Source organism: Lithobates pipiens, unplaced genomic scaffold (assembly GCF_037356315.1).
Source record: "Lithobates pipiens isolate NorthernLeopardFrog02 unplaced genomic scaffold, aLitPip1_a1.2 Scaffold_27, whole genome shotgun sequence".
NCBI lineage: Eukaryota > Metazoa > Chordata > Amphibia > Anura > Ranidae > Lithobates > Lithobates pipiens.
In genome coordinates this window covers 65,077,792-65,097,935 of record NW_027507788.1, presented here as the reverse complement: position 1 = coordinate 65,097,935, position 20,144 = coordinate 65,077,792, and the positions used below count along the sequence as shown (strand labels likewise).

Sequence of the window (20,144 nt, the reverse complement as noted above, 5' to 3'; positions counted from 1 at the left end):
CTTTTGCAATGTGGTGTTGGAATGGAGATAGAGCAGGGCTCTGTTTGCTATGAGTGAGTTAGTGTATTATTCTGACTGAGTGTAGTGTCAGTGTAGTGTTAGTGTAGTCTGAGTATAGGTTAATGTAGTGTGAGTATAGTGTGTGTATAGTGTAATGTAGTGTATCAGTATAGTATGAGTATTGTGAGTGAGTAGGGATGAGCTTGGTGTTCGAGTCGAACGCATGTTCAACTCAAACACCGGCTGTTTGCCCATTCTGCGATGCCAGAAATCTGTTGGCCGTTCGCACCATATTCGTGTGGCGCTCACGGCCCACAATGCACTTCGCCATCGCAGTGCATTGCTGGCTCATGACTGGCCAAGCATCCACTGTGATCCCGCATGCTTGGCCAATCACAGCGACGGCAGCGAGGAGAGCCAATTATAGCTCAGGAGGTTTAGTACACACCCCACACTATATAAGGCCGCCAGCGCTGGTGTTCTCTAATACAGGCATCTGTAGGAGTTAAAGTGGGGGCTGTGTGCCTCAAGCACAGTATACACCTGAAGATACCCTTTACTACTGGTGTTCTGTAATACAGGCATCTGCAGGAGTTAAAGTGGGTGTTGTGTGCCTCCAGCACAATATACACCTGAAGCTACCATTTATTACTGGTGTTCTGTAATACAGGCATCTGCAGGAGCTAAAGTGGCTGTTGTGTGCCTCCAGCTCAATATACACCTGAAGATACCCCTTACTGCTGGTAAAAAAAAAAGCGTGTGACTTGTTTGGACCCCAATGCAACATATGCATTCCTCCATCCCTATATTAAGAAAATTAAGAAAGTGGGTTGTGGGACTTTAAATGAGGCATGGATATGTATTTGAAATGATCTAGGATGCCTAAAATTAAATTAATTGTCACTGTCCCTGTGGGGAAAGTCTGTATAACCACAGAGAGTTGCTAATCAGTCTAATAAATTAAATACAAATACTAAATGAATAGATATATATATATATATATATATATATATATATATAATGTATCATAATATATAATACATAGATCATGCAAAAAGCATAATTAATTGTAGTAATAATCATATTGACATATTTAATGTATATAATAGATAGACATAATTGGTACAAGCAATCACAATTAAAAAATTGAATGAATATACAGAACAGGTGAACATGGTTATCCTAATAAATAGTTATAAATAATAAAAGAAATTCATGATTGTAGCAAGCTTGACTTGGCATCCCTGAGTATGGACTCTACGCGTTTCGTGCCACCATCCTAATCCTTTTTGGGTTTGTTGGGCTATTTATCTGGACCCAGCCAAAGGTAATGCATTTATTTTTAAACCTGCTCTCTTTTTGAAAGCAATGATTTTTTTTATTTGAGACTGTGACGGACCTATTTACTCATTCATTCCATCTCCTTTTTTAGCCATTTTTTGATGCATCCTACTCGCTGAAATCTCCTTGCTCCTCATCAGCTGGGATCTCCAACCCCACTAGACCTTCAGTCCTCTCTGAAACCTGCACTGAGAGGAATGAAGGTGTAGAATTAGGTGTGTCACAGCCAAGTACTTGCGGGCACTCTGCTAGCAGTACACCAACGTCCGATTGTAGCAAGCAAATTTCCCTGCCCCAGCTGCTGGACCGTCGAAAGAAGATCACTCCCAGCCATCCACATGCCCAGCTAGCACTTCAACTGCTGCCTTTTCAGTTGGTAGACTCTGCCCCCTTTCATGAGTTTGTGCAATGTGCGGTTCCTCAGTAGCAGGTCCCCAAACGCCACTTTTTCTCATGGAAGGGGATTCCGGCTCTCTACCGGCATGTGGAAGGCAATGTCCATGCCTCGCTGGACAGGGCGGTCCAGCAGGCATAGACAGGGGTGTTACCTAACTTTCAGGGCCCATTTGGTCACTCTTATGGCAGCTGGAAAGGATGCAGGACAAGGTGCAGTAGTGTTGGAGGTTGTTCCGCCATCATGCCTCCAAAATGCTTCTACTGGTTGTGACATACCTCTCTCCTCCACCCCATCCTCGTCTTTTTCCTCCATGGCCTCTTCCAGTGCTTTGTCCTCGGAACCAGTGGTGCTCCGTAGGCATTCAAGGGGCTACGCAAGTACGCACGCAAAAAGATGCCATGTCATGCTTGCGCTGGTTTGTTTGGGGGACAAGAGACACACTGGGGCAGATATTTTGTCAGCTCTGCAGGGGCAGGCCAAGAGGTGGTTGACGCCATGCCAGCTTAAGCCAGGAATGGTGGTTTGTGACAATGACACTAACCTCCTCTCCACCCTCCGACAGGGACAACTGACCCATGTGCCCTGTGTGGCTCATGTCCTTAACCTGGCGGTGCAGCAGTTCTTGGGCAGGTACCTGGGCTTACAGGATGTCCTAGGGCAGGCCAGGAAAGTCTGTGTGCATTTCCGCCGATCATTTAATGCCAGTGCTCGGCTGGCTAAGCTCCAAAAGGAGTTGAACCTGCCCAGGAACCGCCTTATATGTGACATGCCCACCAGGTGGAACTCAACGTTGGCCATGCTGCAGTGGCTGCACACACAGCAGAGGGCCATCAATGAGTACCTGTGTGACTACGGCACCAGGACATGGTCAGGGGAGCTAGTTTTTTTTTTCACCACGCCAGTGGGACATGATCAGGGATGCATGCACTGTCCTGTCACCATTTGAGGAGGCCACGAGGATGGTGAACAGTGACAGTGCATGCATCAGTGACACTGTACCTCTTGTCCACCTGTTGGAGCATATGCTGCGTGGAATAATGGACAGGGCACTTGAGGCAGAATAGAGGCAGGAAGAGGAGGATTTCCTTGCCTCTTGAGGCCCCTTTATGCAGACAGTGTTCCTGTTGTCCCACCCATCACACAGGAAGAGGATGACTAGGAGGAGGGGGAGGAGGCTTGTGTCAGCATGGAGGTGGAGCCTGGCACGCAGCATCAGCAGTCTTTTAGGGATGATTTACAGTCCCAAGAAACCCGTGGACTTGTACGCGGCTGGGAGGAGGTGGCTGCGGATCATGTGACCCAGAGGACTCCGGACTAAAAGCCTCAGCTAACCTATGCTGCATGGCCTCCCTGTGGAAAAATTCTCTTTCTTCGGATCAAGGAGAGGGACCATTACTGACTGGTCACTCTCCTTGATCCATGGTACAAGGGTAAGGTTGCAGACCTTATCTTGCCATCACAGAGGATGAGAAATCTCCGGGAGGCCTTGCAGAAAGGTCTGTGCAACGCGTTCACAGAGACTGGGAGGTTACAAACTCCTGGTCCTGGACAACGTGTTGTTGAGGCTTCGGTCAGTCACAGAAGGAGCGATGGAAAAGGTGTCCGTCTGACCGATGCGTTCAGACAATTTTTTACTCCGCAGCCCCAAGGTATGATCAGTTTCAGGAACCATCGCCTGCATCTGATTTACATGGTGCAGGAATACCTAGGGGCAAGGTCAGACTTGGACACCTTTCCCACCGAAAATCCTCTGGCTTACTGGGTCTTGAGGATGGATCACTGGCCAGAGCTTGCACAGTATTTGAGCTACTGGCCTGGCCTGTATCCAGCGTTCTTTCGGAACACACCTTCAGTGCTGCCTGAAGCTTTGTAACCGATCACAGGGTGCGCCTGTCCACCGACTCGGTTGATTGACTGACCTTCATAAAGATGAATCAACGAACAAGAAACAACGTCTTGTAGACATAACCAGACTTACTACTTACCTCGACAAATGATACCACATACACTCTCAGAATCACTCCCTAGATATACTCAAACAAATCAATAGCCTTAGACTCGAATTAGACAAGATCCTATCAGACCAGATGGAGAAAGCATTAAGGTGGTCTAAGGCCAAGTTCACCCTCCACAGCAATTCAGCCTCAGCGATGTTCGCGAGGAAGCTCAACCATTCCCTCAAACCCTCACATACATATAAACTTAGGAACCATAACGGAAACAGTCTCTCACCTCCCCAGAAATTCTACAAATTTTAACTAAATTTTATTCAGACTTACTCTCCCCCCGGTCTCTCCCCCCCGGTCTCTCCCCCTAACCCAGCCCTTAGCACCTGGTTAAATAATCTTCCCCTTCCCACTCTCACTCTAGACCAAATTCAGGAACTGAACGCCCCCTGCTCGGACCTTGAAATAATCAATGTTGTCAAGTCCCTGAAACCCTCTAAGACCCCTGGGCCAGACGGTTATTCAGCCCCCTATTTAAAAAAATTCCTAGGCACCCTTATTCCACACTTAGAATCACTATTTAACTATGTCCTCAAAGGTAATAAATTCCCAGACGACATGCTTCTGGGAAACATGTCCCTGATCCCAAAACCCAATAAGGACCACTCCCTCCCCCAAAGCTACAGACCAATCTCTGTCATTAATACTGACCTGAAGATCTTCGGCCGCATTTTAGCAGACAGACTGTCTAACATTATCACCTCCCTAATTTCCCCAGAACATACAGGATTTATCCCCTCCAGACAAATCACTGACAACATTAGACTCGCTTCCAACATCATCCAAGACTCTGATCCAAATTCCCGTAAAGGTCCTCCTCCCGAGCCTGGATATACACAAGGCCTTTGATAGTGTCATTTGGCCCTTCCTGGAACAGGTTCTAGCAAAATTTGGTTTCTCTGCGGCCTTTGTCCATGGGTTCCGGGCATTATACCACCATCCTCGCACTCAAATCAGGCTTCCAGGATGCAACTCTGACTACTTCACTTTAGGCAGAGGTACAAGACAGGGATGCCCCCTGTCACCTCTTTTGTTTGCCCTTTCCATCAAACCCCTTGCCCAAGCAATCCACATAGATAATGATATAAAGGGATATACTAAGGGGGAACACAAATTTAAGTTAAGCCTATATGCTGACAACATTCTTTTGCTCCTGCTGGACCCCATTATTTCAATCCCTAACCTCATAGCCACCCTCCATAGGTTCCAAGAAATCTCGGGCCTAGGGCTTAACCTTTCAAAATGTTCAACCCTCTCAAACTTCCCCAAAGCACTACTTCCCTGATCCAATCCAACTTCGATTTCTCTACAGATGGCCAGACTTTACCCTAGCTTGAAATTAAACTAGCTCCCTCCTTACATAAACGTTACTGTGCCAATTACCCCTCTGCATTTACTCGTATCAGACAGCTACTACACTCCTGGTGCTCTTTTCACATTGCGTTTCTGGGCAGGATACAAGCAGTGAAAATGTCCATACTTCCCAAATTTTTATTTATTTTTAGAGCTCTTCCCAACTATGTGTCTAAACAGACGATTGAACAGGTACAACGTGATGTGAACAAAATTGTCTGGCATAATAAACTGCGCCTGGGTAAATAGATGCTATATAGATCCCTACCCTCGGGTGGCGTGGGCCTACCAAACCTCTGGCTGTACTACATTTCAGCTAGACTCCTGCAACTTGCCCAATGGCATACCTCCCCACACTGTATACCCTGGCTCCACTTTGAATGGGCCTCAATTGTCCCTTTCTATCTCCCGGGCTTCTTATGGGCTAAAGCTATCCGCCACAAGGATATCTCTACCCCGAATGCGGTGGTTTCCCTATATAAACACAGATTCTCCCTTCTCCCATCCCACCCGAAGTTGGCCTTGTTCATGGGCGACCCCTCCTTTCCAGCAGCGTTCTTGAGCCCAAATACCTTTGCCCTGTGGGTGGCGGGGGGGCTGGTCACCCTAGACTCTCTATTGGGGGACAGGGTGATCCGCTCATTCCTATCCTTAGAATCTTCCCACTCCCTTCCCAGGTCGGAGTTTTATAAATACCTGCAAATCAGACATTTCTATGACATACATTACCCCAGGTACAAGGCCAACCCCCTCACTACCTTTGAAGATCTATGTGGGCCCCCCCTCGAGGGATAGGGTTACAATTTCCCTATTATATAGCTACCTGGGTGGCCTAGGCCTACCAGACAAATCCTCAGCAATACTTAAATGGGAGGCAGAGACAGGTGAGGAGGCCTCCCCTGAGGAGTGGTCGCTCCGAATCTCAAACATGCACAAATGCACAAAATCTGTAGCTGTGAAAAAAACGGTAATGAAACTCCACACCAGGTGGCACTACACCCCAGCGAAACTCCATAAATGTTTCACGTCAGTCATGGAGAATTGCTTCAGAGGACGTCCTGATAGGGGTACCCACTTGCACATCTTTTGGAGCTGTTCCTCTTTGAGGGTCCTGTGGCAACGGGTGGCGGAGAAGGTGGACGAGATCATGGGTATCTCGATCACCCTCACTTACAAGATGTGTCTATTCTTTACCAAGATCCCTGGAGCCACTCCCCCCCAAACAAAAGCATACCCACACTTTATTTAGTGCGGTACATTGTGCTATTGCCCTATTTTGGAGCACCCCAGGGGTTCCTTGGGACCAAATCCTTAAACACATGGCAGCCATCCAGCTAATGGAAAAGGTGTTTCACACAATTATGGACACAATACCTACTTATGAGTTGAAATGGAAGTCCTGGTCCCCTGGTCCGTGATCACCCCTCTCCCCTTCCTCTACTTGGGTTTTTCTATATCAGGATGCCCAACTACCTACATCTCCCTATTGGTTGTCCCATAGCTTCCTTGATTTTCTGTTTTATGAGGTTTTTTTTTTTTTGTTATACCAGCCTATGGACTGCCTGTATTTGTGAACTTTTACGAGTGGGCATCGAGTGGCGAGATACTTTGCTCCTCAATCTTAGGCAAGATTTTCCTTTTCTAACACTCTCCCCACTTGACCCCCACCTGGTTGCTATCACCTATTGTACACTGCACATGTGCTAGTTCTACAAGTATCTGTACTTCTCATTATACTATATCCAATGTATTTCCTATTTGTTTTTGCTGAATTTCTTTAATAAAATCTATTTTTTTTTTTTTTTAAATACAAAGTCCTATGCTTGTGGCGAGGTGTCAGTAATCATCAAGTCCAGGGATCACAGGCTGAACCACAAGCTCTCTATCCCTGAGTTTGTGCTGGCTTTCAGCATGTTCAGGGATATTGTATGCTCGGTGAGTCACCAGAGGAGGGAGCAGCTGGACCATTACCTATATGCGGTGGTAGAGTTGGGTCATAAATTCGGAGGCACGGCATTCTATGATTGTAAACGATCATTCTCTGCCAAAGCCGCGGCCATGGTTTCTCAACATCAAGTGGTCACAAACTGGAGTAGTGTAGACACTGAACTCTTTTGTCATCATTTTTGCCAGTTTGATTGATGTTAAGAAAGGGCACTCATGTGTAGAAATGTAACATTTATTGAAATATAAAATATCCACTCACATTAAAAACAGAGTCTTGCGCTTGTAAACAATGGAAATTCCGGTCTCGGCCACGACCGGAAGTGACGATCGTGACACCTGGCTCCTCCCTGATGTGTTGCATCACAGACACGTGACTTTTTCAAAGGGTCCTTTGAAGACAGCTTAAAGAGTAGTTTATGTAACACCTTTCAAGACTCTGGTAGGTTACAGTCTCAAGGTAGTTAAAGGTAGGAAAAGGTAGTTTTGAGGCTTCTGTTGGTCAAAGGAGGAGCAGTGGAGAAGGGGGCTACCTAAGTGATTAATTTAAAACATTTTTAGTCCTCGGGGCCCAGGGCTGTCAGCTTCCACATCCCATCACCAGCATCTGCATCATATGGTGAAAGATTATCTAGGGGCAAAAACAGACATGGCCTATTCAGATCTTGATCATGACAATTTTTCTAATTGTGACTCCAGTTTGCAAAACCATGTGCCATTCTAGAACTCTTTTGTAGCAAAAGACACTGATACGTTTATTGAATCATCTACAGGCCACCTCTCCTGCCAATTGTCACAGTCTGAATCTTTTCCTCCCAGAGGTCGAACTTCCTGCTCTCTTGAGCCTTTTCCCCTGACCTTTTGGACTCTGTTTTTAAGGCTCAGTCTTATGTTCCATCCAATCTACCCCCTGGAAATTAGTTTGTTCCTCTACACCTTAGGCATGAAGTGCTTTCAGAAGTACATGACGCTAACATGGCAGGACACCCAGGGATTACTAAAACATTTTCTTTGGTTTTTCGCAGGCTTTGGTGTCTCTCTCTTCATAAATACTCCTGTTCTATGTAAAGGCTTGCAAAACCTGTACTCGAAGTCCTCAAAAGTCAAGCCCTCTGAAACACCCCTACCTTTGCCTGTCCTTAAACGCCCTTGGATGCACGTCCAGGCTAACATGTTCTCAAGTTCTCCTGCCTCTACACCTGATGATGCAGTCCACTCTCTACACCTGCCAATAGAGATGGACGAACTTCCGACGGGACGTTTCACAAACGCGGCCAAAAGTTTGCGAACCGTAAAGTTTGCGACGGGCCCCATTGACTTCAATGGCAGGTGAACCTTGAAAAACCTACAGGTCATATTTTCAGCCACAAAATACTTACTAGCTGTGCACACATAGTCCCACCACATGTCCAATGACATAACAAAAGTATGAAGTGAATTTGGGATCGACAACGACAAGCATTCTTTTTTTATCTGTGAAATTTTGAATTCAGAACTCAGGAGCGCATCAAGGCAATGTAGGAGAGGAAAGGTCAGGGTAGGCTATGAAGAGGGTGCTAGAGAGCAGTGACACCAGCACCGTGATAGAGAGCACTGACACCAGCACCGAGATAGAGAGCACTGACACCAGCACCGAGATAGAGAGCACTGACACCAGCACCGAGATAGAGAGCACTGACACCAGCACCGAGATAGAGAGCACTGACACCAGCACCGAGATAGAGAGCACTGACACCAGCACCGAGATAGAGAGCACTGACACCAGCACCGAGATAGAGAGCACTGACACCAGCACCGAGATAGAGAGCACTGACACCAGCACCGAGATAGAGAGCACTGACACCAGCACCGTGATAGAGAGCACTGACACCAGCACCGTGATAGAGAGCACTGACACCAGAACCGTGATAGAGAGCACTGAGACCACACCAGCACTGAGATAGAGAGCACTGATAGCAGCACTGATACCAGCAACTCACTGCGGGATCCAAAAATATGACACCGCTCAACCTCTTCAAACAGGAGGGTACGGGCATTTAGTACGGTGTGCTTTTTTTGTACAAGGAAGTGAGCCAAAAGGTAGAAAAAAGGTTGGTGTGCTAGATTAAATAAATCATGCATGCAATCCGTGGTGGTAAAACCAAATCGACACGGCGTGCTAGGGGTTACATGCTTGATGGCCGTCAGAAGGTTCACCCAGTGGGCAGTAAAAGTGATATACCTTCCCTGCCCGTGTTTGCTAGACCACGTGTCTGGTCAGATGCATCTTGGCACCGACACTGTGTGCCAGAGATACATTCCCTTGCCGCTGAACATGGCCATATAGCTCTGGGATGCCCTTCTGTGAGAAATACTTCCTTCCTGGGACCTTCCATTGTGGTGTTCCAAAGGCCTCTGAGTCCACCAGTTTATATGGCAGTAGTTGCCAGGCTATCAGTTCTGACAAGCCAGCCACCAACCGTTGGGCAAGAGGGTTATCCGGCTTCATCATTTTTTTACGCTCAAACACTTGGCCCACAGAAGCCTGCCTTTTTCCAGAAAAACGTGAGGATGGCATGATGGAAGGTGGAGTGGAGGACAATTGTGAGGAGAGAGGAGAAGGAGAAGTAGAAGACGAGGCTGGATGGTGAGAGCATGGAGTGTGGCTTTGTGTGTTCCGTTGCTCCCACTGGGCTCGGTGATGGCAGCTCATGTGCCTTCTTAAGGCGGTCGTCCCTAGGTGAGTGTTGGGTTTACCGCCACTTATGCGTTGACTGCAAAGATTGCAGATGGCAACATTGTCAGCAGCGTACACATTAAAAAAAGCCCACACTGCGGAGCCATGTGCTGGCGTCCTGGGAGCGCCAGATGTGACCGTACATGGTTGATGTCTCGCTCCTGATACATTAGCAGTCTGCTTTGTCCCTCCTGTGCAATGTAAGTTCTTCCTGCTTCTCCTCCCTATCTGCTGGTCCATATCTCCCTCTGAACTCCCCTCCTCTTCCTCTCTTGTGGGCACCCACGTGACATCACTAGACAAGTCATCATCGACGTCACCTTCCCCACCGCTATAGTTGGAGATCTCGGAGTGGGCAGCAACACCGGGGACCAATCTCCTCCTTGGGCTGATCTGGGTACTGTCATCAGACTCTGAGTGGCGGTTGTTGCTACCTCCTCTTCCTGATCCAATGCCAGGAGTGGTTGTGCATCGGAAATGTCTTGATATGGATCAGAAAATAAATTCCTGTGACTCAAGCGGAAGGTATATGGTGGTGGTGTTGGTGGTAGTGTCTTTGGGGGTGCACACAGCAGAGAGTGAAGAAGAGGGTGCAGAAGAGTAAGGCTGAGGGAGCCACTCAACCAAGTCTGGTGCGACCTTTGACGTAATCGCACGCACCTTCTGCAATTTGTCACATTCGCTCAAGCCTGTTGCTCCTGCCCTACCCCTACCACCCCTGCAGAAGGGCCTGCCTCTTCCTCTGCCTGTCATTTTTTAAATGACCCTGTGTCAAAAGTCTCTAGAGAAGTGCAGTATGTATGTGAAAGAAGGTATATAACACCCGCTTCAATCTGTCATTTTTGGGGGCCACTGGTCTATCACACCAGTTATAATACTTTTTTTTATTGCGTTTGTCACTCTTTGTAGTATCGCTGTAGAACCGCACAGCAGTCACAATGCTGCACAGTGGAAATGCACTATACTATGCTTTCTATATGTGCAAGTATTTTATACGTGTATTACAAACTTATATACTGCACACCAAATAGTACACCTATACCAGTCCTTAAAAAGGACCTTTGTGGACCTAGTAGCTAGTGATTTGCAGACTGTCCCTCAGTCCCTACACTGATAAAAGACAGCTGCAGAATCGGACCGCAGTCAGCAGAAGTGCACCAGCACCCTATATACTGTACACCTATACCAGTCCTTAAAAGGACCTTTTTGGACCTAGTAGTAATAGCTAGCTAGCGATTAAACTGACTGTCCCTGCTCCACACAGCGTCCTGTCCCTACACTGACAAAAGACAGCTGCAATCACCAGCACAGCAGTGCACTGAACCCTATATACTGTACTACACCTATACCAGTCTTTAAAATGACTTGTGTGGACCTAATAGCTAGTGATTTGTGTCACTACTGTCTCTCCCTGCTCCACACAGCGTCCTGCCCCTACACTGACATAAGACAGAATGTAAAATGCCCGCCAGATCAGGTCTATTTATAAGGTAGGGGGAATGTCCAATTGTCCATGTGCTGAAATGTCTCAATTGGCTGTCCTGTGCCCCATGATGGATGTGTCATCATGGGTCAAAGTTCTTTCACACTGTAAACACATATGTCCGCCGGGTGAACAGCGCCAATAGTCTGCTGGTTTGGCGAATTGCGAACACGCAAAATTCGCCACGAACCGACCGCCGGGCAAACCGCGAGGCTATCCCTACCTGCCAATGCAGTCTAGTTTCTCTGTGCCAGTTCAGGTTCAGCCTATGCCAATTGAGCCTCCTGCTTTTTCTTATTCAGGATTTTCAGTAACCTGGCCTCACCCTACTGCAACTACATCTGCTCAAGCCTTTCTAAGAGGCTCCACCCATCCATCCTTCAGATAGACTGTCTCATTCAGCTAGGTGGGGCCTTCGACCTTTTCTTCAAGCCACTCTGCAACCGGCTTGTGTTTCATCTATCCAGCTTGACTTCGGTGGCACATCATCTGCTAACCAGCCTGACCTCACTGATCCCTGGGCCCTGACCTTTTCCCAGCCTGATGGTCCTGTGCCAGATGTCCAGCTTGTCTGTAAGGGACAGAGGGCTCTTCCTTGGTGGGGGGGTACATTTCAGCAGTGTATGGGCTCCTGTTGGCACTCTTTGTCTGTGGGGGGTAGAGGAGGTGGAAATATGCATTTTTGGCTGTGTAGACAAAAATACTTGCACTGGCCCTGCCTGGGTAACCCGGTTCTCTGAAATGTAAGACAGATTTGTTCCAGGCCAACAGAAAGTTGTGTTGGAGGTCTTGTGTTGGGGGAACTGAGCTATGGAAACATCTTTGAAAGAGGCAAACATGAGGCCTGGGACTCAGAATCTCACAGAAAGATGCCTTTTTGATCCCAAAGTCTGAGTGCGATATCTTAGAGAGAGAAACTTGTTTGGAAGAAGGAAAGCCTTTGCCTGGACTGTATTTAGGTTGCGGCTTCAGATGGAGGGCAGACTTTTGTAAGTCTGAAAAATCTGGATAGTCCTTAGGACTTTTGCAAACATTGGTGAAGGAGATGAATCCCTCAGAATAAAATCACATACCAGGTAACAAGAATGATCTGATCACTGAAGAGGAAGTGAAGAGGCTAAGTAGGGGTGCAAGCACCTTTGTAAATACTCTGGCTGCAGATGATGGGCCAAACGGTAGTGGAAATGTCTCCTACTGCAAAGTACAGAACGAATGATCGTGGTTGCAATGCTCTGCAGGCTCCTAGAAAAAAAAATGCACATTTGTTTACCTGCAAAAACATGTGCTTCTTTTATTTTTTTATTGTGAAATGTGAACTTAGCCTTTTAAAAATGAATAGTAAATGTGTAACAATCCTTAAGATATACTGTAAATATCTCTAACATCAATTACTAATTATCTGTTAATCTGAAAGCACACAAGTACCAAAATAGTTTTAAATGCCTGCTCAATCCCTCACTCCTGTGAATTCAAGAACATATACAGTACCATGTAAGCTTTTAAAACACATCACCATGTGCAAAAACATACATATACCAAAAAAAAAATCAGTATTTAAATATATATCATCTGTGTAAACAAAGTCCGAATCAGTAATGCCGTGTACACACGTTCGGACTTTCCGAACGAGCGGACTTGCACGCTCACACAACCACACACGAACTGACTTTCCAGCGGACTAGGTCCGGTGGACAATCCACAGGACTTTTGGCGGAGGTCCGCCAGACTTGCCCACATATGGACTAAAGTCTGTTCATTTTGAACGTGACTTCAGGTATGATGGGACTAGAGAAGTCAATCTCGTGGCCTCCATCGGCGAGTTTGACACCTTGCGAGCCCTGTCACCTGGTATGGGTTTTAAGGGTAACCCCTACACCGAAAAACGGCATGGGGGTCCCCCCAAAGTCCATACCAGATCCTTATCCAAGCAGGCAACCAGTCAGGAAAGGGGTTGGGGACGAGCGAGCGCCCCCTCCTGAACCGTACTGGGCCGCATGCCCTCAACATGGGGGGTAGGTGCTTTGGGGAAGGGGGCACCCTTCAGCCCCCCCCAAAGCACCTTGTCCCCATGTTGATGAGGACAAGGACCTCTTCCCGACAACCCTGGCCGTTGGTTGTCAGGGTCTGCGGGCAGGGGGCTTATCGGAATACGGGAACCCCCTTTAATAAGGGGGCTCCCAGATCCCGGCCCCCCACCCTATGTGAATGAGTACATCGTAACCCTACCCATTCACCTGAGGGAAAAAGTGTCAATAAAAAAAACTCACTACACAGGTTTTTAAAGTAGTTTATTAAGCAGCTTCGGGGGTCTTCTTCCGAGTTCTCATCACTTTCCGGTTCTTCTCACCGGGCTCCTCCGCTAGCTTCTGCTCTTTTGCCACTCTTTTGCTAGCGGAGGAGCCCGGATTTCTCCGTCGTTGTCGCTGTCTTCTTCTTTTTGTCAGGGCTGGCTTAGCCCTTCCTTCTCTGGGCTGGCTGCTCAGCCGTTGGCTAATTGCCAACTCTCATCTCTCTCCACAGTTACCAGCTGTTCCTGATCATGCTCGTCTGACCTGCTTACTTAAAGCTGTCCAGCTCACTTCATCTCTGCATTCACCTTGGTCACATCACAAGAAACCATCTACTGCGGTTCTGTTTAAAGACTGGCTTGCTGACATCCCTTCTGGCTCCTTATCCTGATTGCTGTTGCTCTACTTGGATTCCCGACTTCTGGCCTCGCTGATTACTCGATCTGGTTATTGAATTCTGGCCTGGCTGACTACTCGATCCAGTTACTGGACTCTGGCTATGCTTTTACTACGCTTTCCCTATTTTTAACATTTTTATTTAACAAACAAGTGTGATTCAATTGTACTTCTGTCTGTCTGATTCATGGTTTCTGATACTGTTCTTCCGATGTTGACACGGCGCTCTCTCCCGCTTTAATGCTGTGGACACGGTGACTTATATAGGCATAAGGAATGGGGTCACCGGGTGATGACACCCCTTATGACATCATAGTCCCAGCATCCCCCATGACTGTGATGTCATAAGGGGTGGGGCCATCCAGTGACCCCGCCCCTTATGCCTATAAAAGTCGCGGCATACCGTGTCCACGGCATTACAGCGGGACAGAACGGCAACGGTGATGACGGCTCCTCCGCTAGCAAAAGAATATAGCGGAGGAGCCCGGCGAGAAGAACCAAAAGCACGGAGAAGTCAGAAGACCCCCAAAGTCGGAAGAAGACCCCCGGAGCTGCCTAATAAACTACTTTAAAAACCTGTGTAGTGTTTTTTTTATTGACACTTTTTTTCCCTCAGGTGAATGGGTAGGGGTACGATGTACCCCATACTCATTCACATAGGGTGGGGGGCAGGATCTGGGGGCCCCCTTATTAAAGGGGGCTCTCGGATTCCGATAAGCCCCCCCACCTGCAGACTCTGACAACCAACGGCCAGGGTTGTTCGGAAGAGGCCCTTGTCCTCATCAATACGGGGACAAGGTGCTTTGGGGTGGGGGGCCGCAGGGCGCCCCCTACTCCAAAGCACCCACCCCCCATGTTGAGGGCATGTGGCCTGGTGCGGTTCAGGAGGGGGGCGCTCGCTCGTCCCCACCCCTTTTTCCTGACCAATTGGGCTGCATGCTCAGATAAGGGTCTGGTATGGACTTTGGGGGTATCCCCACGCCGTTTTTCGGTGTAGGGTTTACCCTTAAAACCCATACCAGGCAACGGGGCTAGCAAGGTGTCAATCTCGTCGATGGAGGTGACCTCCTACTCTAGTTCAAAATTAATGGACTTTAGTCAGTGTGTGGGCAAGTCCATTCATCGGCGGACCAGCATACAGATGAGCGGATTGTCCACTTGAAAGAGTCTGGCGGACAATTTTGAGTCAAGTCTTCTTTCTAAGACCGCAGTACTTTTGGGAAGAAAAAGTCCGCTGGAGCCCACACACGATCCCTCCGGACTAAGTCCGCCGGATAGTCTGATTGTGTGTACGTGGCATAAGTCTCACAATAGCCATTGTGTAGAATGATAATTTTTAGGCTTAATGTACACAGGACGTTTTTACAACCTCTCCTGAACGATTTAACTTGACAGATAGTAACCCACGTTTAAACCATCCAAAAAATGAAAAACGCCTTTAAAAGAAACGCGGCTAAACACGAGTTACCGCTTAGAAGCATTTGATGCTTGAATTGCCTCTAAACTCAGCATCTGAACTCATTTTTTTCCAAAAAAGGCCTCTAAACTCAACTGCCTAGAAATGACTATAAACAACCCTGTGTATATGTACTGATAAGATAACAGAGAAGAGTTCAGGAGCAGTTGAAAAAAAAATGGCCAACTGCTCCTAAACGTCCGTTTAGCAGCAGCAGTGTACATGAGGCCTTAGTGCTTGTGCCAACAACTTCATCCAGTGCCACCAATCACAAATCTCCCAGTGTGCTCATTCAGTTCACCACCAAGTGCTTTAAGTGTGCTCTAACCTATTTAGAAGGATCTCATGGTCATGCACAGCATAAGAATAGTCTCTTTAGATCTCCTTTACAGCAGCCTGCTACTCATCACTCTGGATACAGTGAAATTCATGCAGACTTCATAATGCTCACTGTGTTTTTATTGATAATATACTGATAAAATGACACTTGCGAAGATAAAAGAAGTGTTCACATCAAGGATAGTGTCTAGTTAAAAACGTTACCAGACATCGATATCTCACACTCAAACAATACACCCATCCAGCATGATGATGTCACCAGCCATGTCCCAACTGGACTTTCTCAAGCCTTTAACTAAGTCTTTATCCACTGGAAATAGCTCAGCAATGATTCTCCAAGGGGATAGCATGCACAAGTGGCTTCCCATGGGGGCACTGGACAGAGAGTAAGAGCCAGGAGCACCTGTAGGGAACCAGAGAAGGGAAGGTTCAGGGGCCGCTCTGTGCAATTCTATTGAACAGAGCAGGTAAGTATAGAGAAGTTTGTTATTTTTTTTATTTATTTGTTTTTAATTTACCTTTACAACCACTTTAAATATGTGGAACCAAGCTGGTCCGAATGGACTATTGCTTTCACTAAAAGTGGTAGTGGCTGGGCCCGCTGTATTAAAGAGGAAGTAAACCCTAATGGGTTTACTTCCTCTTTGATTGCCTGCAAAGGTAAAGCATAATGGACTACTATGCATCGCATAGTAGTCCATTAGGTGTCACTTACCTGACACAGGAGCCAGCGAAGTCACAGCTGTCCCCTGTAGTCCGGAGCATCCATTTTCTCGGTGGGTGTCGGTGGGTCCCGCCGATCCGCCGCTGTCATTCGACGAAGCTGTGATGACGTCACTCCCACGCATGCGCACGGGGGCCGCCAGCTCGCGGCATATCGCCGTTGACAGCATGCGCTGTAGACAGCGGTGCCTGTATTTTCGCCGTTGACAGCATGCGCCGTAGACAGCGGTGCCTGTATTTTTGCAAATATCTCCTAAACCGTGTAGCTTTATATATATATAACCGTGTAGCTATATATATATATATATATATATATATATATATATATATATATATATATATATATATATATATATATATATATATATATATATATATATATTTCTTGGACCTAGAGGTAAGCCTTGATCTAGGCTTACCTGTAGGTCAAAGTGGTTTGTAAGGGTTTACAACCACTTTAACTATTTGTAGCCTCAGCTATATACAGTGTACAACACTGAGTTCCAGCAGAATACAAAGCGCCCTGTAATAAAGTCATAACACCAGCTTTAAGCATTAGCAGTGACATTGTACATGACTGTTAGAAACGTGTGTGTATTTTTTTATCTTACCCTAATGTGGGTTTTCTCCTTGTAATCCACAGCACTTCTTATTTAAAGCACAAATAGTAAGGAGTAGAGCAGGGAGTAGAGCAAAGCCTACTACAGGAATGGAATAATACCGGTTTCTTTTTGTTTCTTGATTTAATACCGAATTACCTAAAACAAAATAAGGATTTCATTTGTGCATTTTACTTATACTTTTACAATATGTTGTTTCTATCACATTATCAGGATGAAACAAACTATGTTTTAGTCCTAACAGATTTTTTACAAAGGCAGTACAATTTATAACTATAAACAAAGAGCATCAATTGTATGAGTTATTTTAACGTTCAATAATTTATTCATCAAAATGTTAAATTCAATAGTGTTGTTATAGCTTTGTATAAAACAAACATTTAGCAAATGAAACACTCTTTCTTATGAATTAGATAAAAGCCTCCGTTTTTTGAATAAACATAATTTCTCCACCTTTCATGCTATGAAAAAGGTATATACCAGTCAGTTCAGGGATAGGCACATACCAAGGCTGTGGCAGACATTTTTCAAAGTACAGACATTAGAGAAGGACACCAAGGTACATTTAAAATTTAAAACCCATCAAAAAACACTCTGTCTACTCTCTATTACAAGAGTGGATCAGAGACCGCAGACATATTAGAAGGGTGGTCAGAGACCACAGACATATTAGAAGGGTGGTCAGAGACCGGAGACATATTACAAGGGTGGATCAGAAACCGCAGACAGATTACAAGAGTGGATCAGAAACTGCAGACATATTACAAGAGTGGATCAGAGACCGCAGACATAGTACAAGAGTGGATCAGAGACCGCAGACATAGTACAAGAGTGGATCAGAGACCGCAGACATAGTACAAGAGTGGATCAGAGACCGCAGACATAGTACAAGAGTGGATCAGAGACCGCAGTCATAATACAAGAGTGGATCAGAGACCGCAGACATAGTAAATGAGTGGATCAGAGACCGCAGACATAGCACAAGAGTGGATCAGAGACCGCAGACATAGCACAAGAGTGGATCAGAGACCGCAGACATAGCACAAGAGTGGATCAGAGACCGCAGACATAGCACAAGAGTGGATCAGAGACCGCAGACATAGCACAAGAGTGGATCAGAGACCGCAGACATAGCACAAGAGTGGATCAGAGACCGCAGACATAGCACAAGAGTGGATCAGAGACCGCAGACATAGCACAAGAGTGGATCAGAGACCTCAGACATAGCACAAGAGTGGATCAGAGACCGCAGACATAGCACAAGAGTGGATCAGAGACCTCAGACATAGCACAAGAGTGGATCAGAGACCGCAGACATAGTACAAGAGTGGATCAGAGACCACAGGCATATTACAAGAGAGGATCAGAGGCTGCAGACATATTACAAGGGTGGTTTTGAGACATACTGCTTGCTTGGCACTGCATGAAAAAGACTTGCAGCTTCAGCAAATCTGCACTAGTGATGCAGCAGCCCATGTTTTCCTGAATGAGTTCATGCAATCATTAATATTATCTATCTCACATGCTAAAACACCTTGCAGGTACCCAGGCCAGCAGCACCTTGTTTCCTCCTTCTCCTCAGCTCTGTCCTTTTTCTCTGGGGCGGCCACTGCACTGATCTCCAAACAGGCCCCAGTCCCAGGCCAGACCACCCATTCCCTACCTCCTGTGACTGCAGACACTGACAGACTGAGTTGGCTCCTTGGGATTGAGGCGAGCTGCCTTCCAGTTGGTTCCTCTGGAGTCTGTCCTCCTGTTCTCCCCTCTTGTGACTTGCGCTGCCTGGCATTTCACACAGAGTCCCTCCCTCAGAGATTACTCCACTCTGCATGAGTCAGGACGAGTGGGCGGTGCCACGTCCTGGCTGGACCTACACAGTTACATACAGTCTAGGTAGGAGGAGAGACTGAGCAGCGGTGATGAGCAAAGTCATCAGACTCCTCAATAATATGAAAAAAAAAGTCAGTGGCGGCTGTGGCAGCGTCCTGGCATGCCCACAGAGGGCTCAGCATGCCATCTGTGGCACGTATGCTATAGGTTCGCCATCACTGGCCTATACCATGACACAACACACAATATATACATATATACATTTCAGTGTGGCTGTATAGCGAGTCTGACTAGCACAGATCAGATAGGGGTTTGCAGTCACCTTGTGCCCCTAATGGACACAGATTGATTTACACATAGGAGAGGCCAGAGGAACTGGACAATGAGTTTCCAGAGCTCTCCAAGGTAAGCTGGGCTCCATAAGCCCCCCACCCAAAGTGACTCCCATCACACAGGCTGTTAAAGCACTGTTTTCTATAACCCATTTTAGGAATTTTTCCTCAACAATGCTGCTTCCCTCCTAAAGTCCCCTGGGCCACCTGAATTCCTCTCTCCATAGACTCTAGATGAAAACATTCCACATGTAAAAAACTATTAGTGGAAGCGGGCTGAAAAATAGCTGAAACTGAAATAGTTGAATAAAGACATGTCATCATTTGAGGATGATGGGTACTGTGACAGAGAGAGGCTTTGTTGCTATACGTTTATAGGAAAAGGTGACCCAGGAGTCTCATTAAGGATTAATGTAAGGTTCAGAACTAGCATCTCTCCAGGTTCTGTAGTTCTGAAGCCGAAAATTCAATCCTGGGTCCAGGGTTTGCTAGAGGCCTGAAACCTGGCTCACTACACAGGTGTGCAGGGTCATTATATAGTCAGGTCTGAGAATTGCTCAAAGCTCATTTTTGGTGACAGCTTCCAGTTTGGAGACCACTCCCAGTGTGGGAGACAGAAGGTCTCACCCGGGGTTAGGGGGCCAAGCCAGAAGCCACAGGACAGAGGTCTCAAGGAGTCAGAGAACCCAGCCACAAGCCAGCAGGTCTCCAGGATTTAAGTCATATCCTATCAGGGGTGTCAGGAGAACCCCAGTCCTTAGACCAGAGGTGGGCCACGCAGCAGGGCACTGCAACTGAAGGCTAGAGAGCCAAATGTTGAGAGAGCTGAGAGAACTGAATGACAGTCAAAGGACTGGTAAGAGGAGCAGCCGTACTGCCAACATGTAAGCTAGGTGGCTTGGTATTTTCGTTAGTTCATG

At 46.8% G+C, this 20,144-nt stretch overlaps 1 protein-coding gene across 12 annotated transcripts in view; it reads right to left on the bottom strand.

Annotated features, from left to right (window-relative positions):
* Positions 1–20,144, bottom strand: part of FLT3LG (fms related receptor tyrosine kinase 3 ligand) — a 601,019-nt gene that overhangs the window by 25,605 nt on the left and 555,270 nt on the right. For 7 of the 12 annotated variants that reach the window (XM_077457020.1, XM_077457019.1, XM_077457021.1 and 4 more), the window contains one exon: positions 17,054–17,200. The exons of 1 other annotated variant lie outside the window; for it this stretch is intronic. In XM_077457020.1, coding sequence (XP_077313146.1) covers positions 17,055–17,200 — 146 coding nt within the window. In that variant the 3' untranslated portion in view covers position 17,054. Of the gene's footprint in view, positions 1–12,313; positions 12,483–15,821; positions 16,123–17,053; positions 17,201–20,144 lie in introns of those variants that run through there. 4 more of the 12 variants (XR_013263162.1, XR_013263163.1, XM_077457013.1 and 1 more) reach the window with 4 other exon arrangements.